This window comes from Teleopsis dalmanni, chromosome 2 (assembly GCF_002237135.1).
Source record: "Teleopsis dalmanni isolate 2A chromosome 2, ASM223713v2, whole genome shotgun sequence".
Taxonomy (NCBI): Eukaryota; Metazoa; Arthropoda; class Insecta; order Diptera; family Diopsidae; genus Teleopsis; species Teleopsis dalmanni.
In genome coordinates, this window is record NC_051847.1 from 208434918 (window position 1) to 208440917 (window position 6000).

General features: G+C 32.0%; 2 protein-coding genes across 3 annotated transcripts in view; one reads left to right on the plus strand and one right to left on the minus strand.

Annotated features, from left to right (window-relative positions):
• The window catches only part of LOC119685116 (putative uncharacterized protein DDB_G0286901), a 236351-nt gene that overhangs the window by 182097 nt on the left and 48254 nt on the right, over positions 1-6000 (plus strand). The window lies entirely within an intron of this gene.
• The window catches only part of LOC119682611 (probable 2-oxoglutarate dehydrogenase E1 component DHKTD1 homolog, mitochondrial), a 10523-nt gene continuing 4563 nt past the window's right edge, over positions 41-6000 (minus strand). Inside the window, exons 3-14 of the mRNA XM_038096096.1 lie at positions 5960-5999; positions 5682-5856; positions 5305-5524; positions 4816-4977; positions 4590-4663; positions 2340-2833; positions 1942-2209; positions 1328-1745; positions 925-1248; positions 677-868; positions 293-378; positions 41-194 (exon numbers count right to left, since the gene is read on the minus strand). Coding sequence (XP_037952024.1) covers positions 90-194; positions 293-378; positions 677-868; positions 925-1248; positions 1328-1745; positions 1942-2209; positions 2340-2833; positions 4590-4663; positions 4816-4977; positions 5305-5524; positions 5682-5856; positions 5960-5999 — 2558 coding nt within the window. The 3' untranslated portion in view covers positions 41-89. The remainder of the gene's footprint in view (positions 195-292; positions 379-676; positions 869-924; positions 1249-1327; positions 1746-1941; positions 2210-2339; positions 2834-4589; positions 4664-4815; positions 4978-5304; positions 5525-5681; positions 5857-5959; position 6000) is intronic.

Here is a 6000-nt window from a genome sequence, read left to right on the forward strand (position 1 = left end):
TTAAAGCATTTAAAAAAATAACAACAAAATATTTTGGCAGTATGTGGGTTTAAAATAAAAATTATTAAAATAAATATTTTAATAAAATTTTAAATTTTAAATGGACCACTGATAACTTCCTCGGCTTCTCGTTTGTGTACTTCTCCAACACCGGTGGCAGAAGTGGGAGCTTCATTCCGACCACAGTAAACAAGCTGTAGAGTTTGTTTTTTAAAGCAAATAATATACGTTAAATAAATATTAAAATTTATTTATGATATATTTTTTAAAATAATTATAGTTTTTTATTTACCTGTTTTCCAATTAAGTATTCAAAACGTGGTCGTACGAATGACCAAGCTCCCATATTTCTATGTTCCTCCTGACTCCAAATAAAAGCTGTATTGAAAAATGGTATACGAATTTTTATTTGTATTATCCATAAAAATTTTGTTCATACATATATATATATATATATATATGCATATATGTTAAATTCTAATCGTATATATGATTTTTAAAACTTGCAGCGTTGAACTTTTTAACTAAATCTTTAAAGACGTTTTCAATGTTAAAGTTAATTACATTTATTTTTTAAAAATTATTTTCTTTTTTATTTTAAGAACTTATTTCCAATAATCGAAAATATAATAAGTCAACGTAATGCTATTATATTAATAATTTCTTCTTTACTTACTCTTGGCGTTTTTATATTTTCCTAACTCTTCCTGCAGCTCGTGTATTGGGAACGGACTAAGTGACTCTAAACGCACAATTGCAGTATCCGTAATGCTTTTCGCTTTCCGTTCATCGTTCAAATTGTAGAAGTGTTTACCGCTGCAGAGTATAACTTTACGCACCCCCTCGACATTAGTAACTGCGGTGTCACCTGTCAGAAACAAAAGGAGCTTGTAAATTGCATTTCTTTATAACTGTAACAGTTACCCAAAACATTGTGGAAGTGTGTGCCTTCTTGGAAATCAGAGTGCGTGGAAGTGGCAGCCGATAAACGCAGGAGTATTTTCGGTGCAACCACTACAAGCGGTTTGCGGAAGTTGCGCAGAACTTGTCGGCGCAGCAAATGGAAATACTGTGCTGGTGTGGTGGGATTTACAATTTGTACATTCACATTATCGCTATCGGGTGCGGTTTCCTTTGAATCGCATAGCTGCAGAAAACGTTCAACGCGACATGAGCTATGCTCAGATGCAGTTCCATCGTAACCGTGTGGTAGCAGTATAACAAGTCCATTGCTGTCCATCCATTTAGCTTTAAAATTTAAATACAAAATTACTAACTTTGTTTCTCGCTATTCACACCTATGTGTGAATTGGAATTTTGTACTTACTTTCACCGGATATAATGAAATTATCAATTATGATTTGTGCACCATTTGCAAAATCACCGAATTGTGCTTCCCATATAATCAAGTTGTTTGGATTGTCAATGGCCATGCCATACTCGTATGCTAGGACAGCTTCTTCAGATAAAATACTGTGTGCCACTTCTAATTTTCCACCTACACCACCCTGCATTTCATTGAGTGGTATATACATTTCATTATTTTGCTGATCCACTAACATGACATGACGATGAGAAAATGTGCCACGACCTACATCTTCACCACTGATACGCACATTATGCCCTTGGTACATCAGACTACCGATTGCCAATGCTTCGGCGGTAGCCCAATCGATTTTCTCGCCGGCATTCAACTTTTTTCGACGTCCCTCAATATGTGTTTTAAACAGATGCGGATGTACATGCTGCAATAAGAGACATCATACATATTTACAGTTTCTATTAACAGGACACATGAGTAGCAAAACTAAAGCAACCAAACAAACAGTATCAACTCTCAACTATAAACCTTAGTAATAACAGCTTACAATATGTCCACAACATACATACCCGCCAATACAAAGAACGTATCATAACATTATTATATTGTTATTCACTTACAAATCCCTCTGGGTGTGCAACGCTTTGATGTCCAATGTAATTTAGCAGCGAATAATTGAGACCAGTGTCCCAATACGTGATAGCATCAGGCGCAGTTGTGATGCCGGACCATTGCCTTTCGAAGTATGTTGGCTCTGGCTGGTATGTGGGTGCAAGCGCCAATTCTTCATTAAGATAATCGAGAAATTTAGCGCGCATTCCAGTTGATTCCTCTTCAGACAAAATATTTTGCTGTGCAAGTTGCTCCGCATACAAATCTGGCACAGACCTGAAAAAGTAATATAAAAAATTTCATAATTTTAAATAAAAATAAACAATTAAAAAAGCAAAGAATTAAACAAAATAATACACAAAAAAAAAATAAAAAAAAAAATAAAAAATCATTCAAAAGTACCCACTTGCGATTATTTATAATCTCATAGATGGAGGGATTTGTAAATGTTGGATCATCTAATTCATTGTGTCCCCAACGCCTGTAGCAGTTCATATCAATAAAAATATCTTTACGAAAGTAACGCTGATATCGGAATGCTAATTTAGTAACTAAAGCTACCATTTCGGGATCATCGCCGTTTACATGAAAAACTGGTGCTTGTATGCTCTTGGCTAAGTCCGAAGAATAATCTGTTGAACGTCCACGTTCGCCGGGTGTAGTAAATCCAACTTGATTATTGACAATCAAATGTATTGTGCCACCAATTTCAAAGTGTGGTACATATGCCATATTCAGACATTCCTGATTGATACCTTGACCAGCAAAGGCAGCATCTCCATGTAATATTATATTAAGAATCTTGTTGGCAAATTCTTTATTGGGTTCGTTACTGAAAGCACCATCGCCAGAAGTTTGTTGCTTAGAACGCGTTTTACCCATGGCTACGGGATTTGCAGCCTTAAAATTTTATAAGAATATATTTTAAATTTATTAAAATATTTATATGAATATATGTTATATATATGTATATATTTTTTTTGTATTTTTAAAGACCATTGATTATAGTTATTATCTACAAATCTTTAATATTAATTTTGTTTTCTTGATTAAATACATGTGCATAAAATTCGTTTAACAATATTTATAAATAAATATAATTCTCAGTTACTTTAATATTACTATTATATATTAAAATATACAGCATAAGTCAATATTATTATAAGTTTAATACAACATTACTGCCACATGGATGTTTGCATACCAGTCATAAATTAAAATAGTCTAATTTCTGTATTAGTAACTTCGTATATATATTTTGATAATGATACTATGTGTAATTATGTAGATTAAATAAAGTTCTAGATATTTTATTTAAGATAAAAGAAATATTTGTTTTTTTTTTGTAAATTTGTTTCCTTATTTAAACACACCAGCATACAATTTATTTATAAAAATGTATTAATAAATATAATTCTTAGTTACTTTAATATTACTTTCCTATATTAAAATCAACAGCGTAAATCATGTATTATTGTAAGTTTAATATAAAATAATGACCACGTAGATATTCTCAGTGCATCCTGATTATTGATGTAATAAATTAGTTTATGTAGTATATTGATAATAATATCTGCAATTACGTACATTAAATATAGTTCTAGATATTTTACTTAAGATAAAAGATATACTTTTTGTTTTGTGAATTTGTTTATCAATATTTATCAATAAATATAATTCTCAGTTACTTTAATATTATTTTGAATACTATAAATAAACAGCATAAGTTTTAACTGTAAAAATAGTTTGGAAAATTGGATACAACGCAGCAGCATAACTGTCTGAACACGTCTGAACGCTTCAGCATAGATTCTGTGTCAGTTAGTCGCTCACACAGCTGGATGTATATTAGAGTGGATAAGATAGTGCTTCAGAAAAAGTGATTAGAACTGGTATCTCGAAAATGTGTTAATTCGGTAAAGTGGTAATGTGTTATATATGTTTGCTATTGTCTTATGTGCTATGTTGAGCATTTTCCGAGTTACTGCATCTGGACACTTTTACTCTATGATGGCTGGGGGTTTCTTCAGAGTCCCGCCCATCTCACTGACTAATTTGCGTATTCCTTATAATCTTCGTTATTATTCAATGATTGATCTAAGATATGTGTACCGCCGTGTGTGGTTAGTGATTACTCTGAGATTAGACAGTGCTAAGTAGGGCAGCCTGTCGGTTTTCGCAGAGCTTCAGTGCGAAGTTATATTGTCCACTTACAATGTTACCCAGTTAAGAAATTACCGCGGTATCAGGTTTGATAATTTATTCGGTATTTGGTGATATTTTGGCCATTGCACAATAACCTTTATTGTGCAATGTTTCATAAAATTCGAATTTTATTTTAAAATTTGATATGTTTAAAAACATAATTAATTATTAATAGATTAAAAAATTAAGTAAAATAACGAGTTTTACTTCAATGTTCAATTTCAATTTGCAACTTTTTTGCAGTTTCTAATTTTTAACATATATGTAACATTATAACTTTAACGAGAAAGTCAGATACGTAGTACCCTTTCTGTATCTAAGCTGATAGTAGAATATATTTTATAGATATATTGTTATACTTAATATAATAAATTTTTTTCGACATTTCTATTCGTATTTATGTTTAATATTTGTTAATGAGTAACTTAAACCAGAAGTATACATTACTTACTTCCAAATGTGAAGGATTTCGTATTAAGCTCAAACGTATATTTTTACCGTCCACATTTAAATCTTCTGATGTATCTGCATAGAAATAGTTGGGTAGAAAGTTTATAACAGTAACAAAAACAAAAACAAAAACAAATACAAGTAGAGAAAACATATAAAATAACCGAAAATAATTTATTTAAATAGTTAAGCCATGTAGTATATAACGAAAGTAACGTGAAACTTACGGAAATGACTTATAACATCCGACATGGCTGATACGCCATCAGCAAATTCAGATTTTCCGGTTAGTTTACGAAAAACTTTGGCTGGTCGCATATTCAGAAGGGCCGTTTGAAGTGGTGTGCGTCCACGATGTGGCATTGCAACCACAATATGCTCGATTTCCTCTATAAAATTAAATTAAGTCGTTAGCTGACAAATGGCAGACAACATAGCTGTATCATATAAACTTAAGTTAACTTGGATTTCAGTTAAATATTATTCTGCTGTGAGCTATGCTCGCAAGTTTATTGCAAACAAAGTTAAAGTTGCAAACTAATCGAATGAAATATATTTGCTCATCTAAAGTAAAATAAAATTGAGTTCACTTTTTATAAGTGCCTTGCATTTGGTTCATTTATCTTATTTGAGTTTCTTTGCCGATAAAGTTTGTTAGACTATTTTCATTCTTTTTTTTTTTACTATTTTGTGAAAAATTACTTATACCTACATACCTTTTGTGCTATTTTGCAGCAATTGCCAGAAAAATGCTAACAAACTTTCAGCACCCTCGCCACCGTAACGTTTGACAGTTGGAAATTTCATGGCCATAAAGTTGTCCCAGGCTTGTGACTTAATTAGTAATTCGGCAATTTGTTTGCGGGATTCATTGCTCATTGTCTGCCCGGCGAGCTGCTCAAAATGCAACGTTAACCATTCGCGTTCCTCGAGGCTCTACAGAACGGAAATTTTACAGATTTAGTTTAAAATGGTTTTATTTTCATTTTATTTAAAATGAAAAATTATTTAATAAATGTGAACACACACATCTTTAACGAAATATCTAACTGTGCAGATACTATATGTACGTTACAATGTTTGCTTTACCAACCTCAATATATGAAAATTCCGCACTAACTGCTGAGCCGCAATAAATCTGTTTCAACGTTGCCTCCAGTTCTGCTATCGTAGATTTTCTCTCTAATGTGGGTGCATTAAGTAATCCCTGCGGTTTGACTGTTTCTCTGGATTTAAGTCCATAGAATTCTGGTCTCAATTCAGCGATACTGTGCAATGCAAACAATAGTTTCATATTTTCAACATTTATCTGTATGATGTTTCTCATCTCTTGTTGAAGAATAACTTTTTGTTAATAACGCATTTGCTTACCTTTCACTGTTTGGTTGGATACTGATGGGATTTACAGTTGC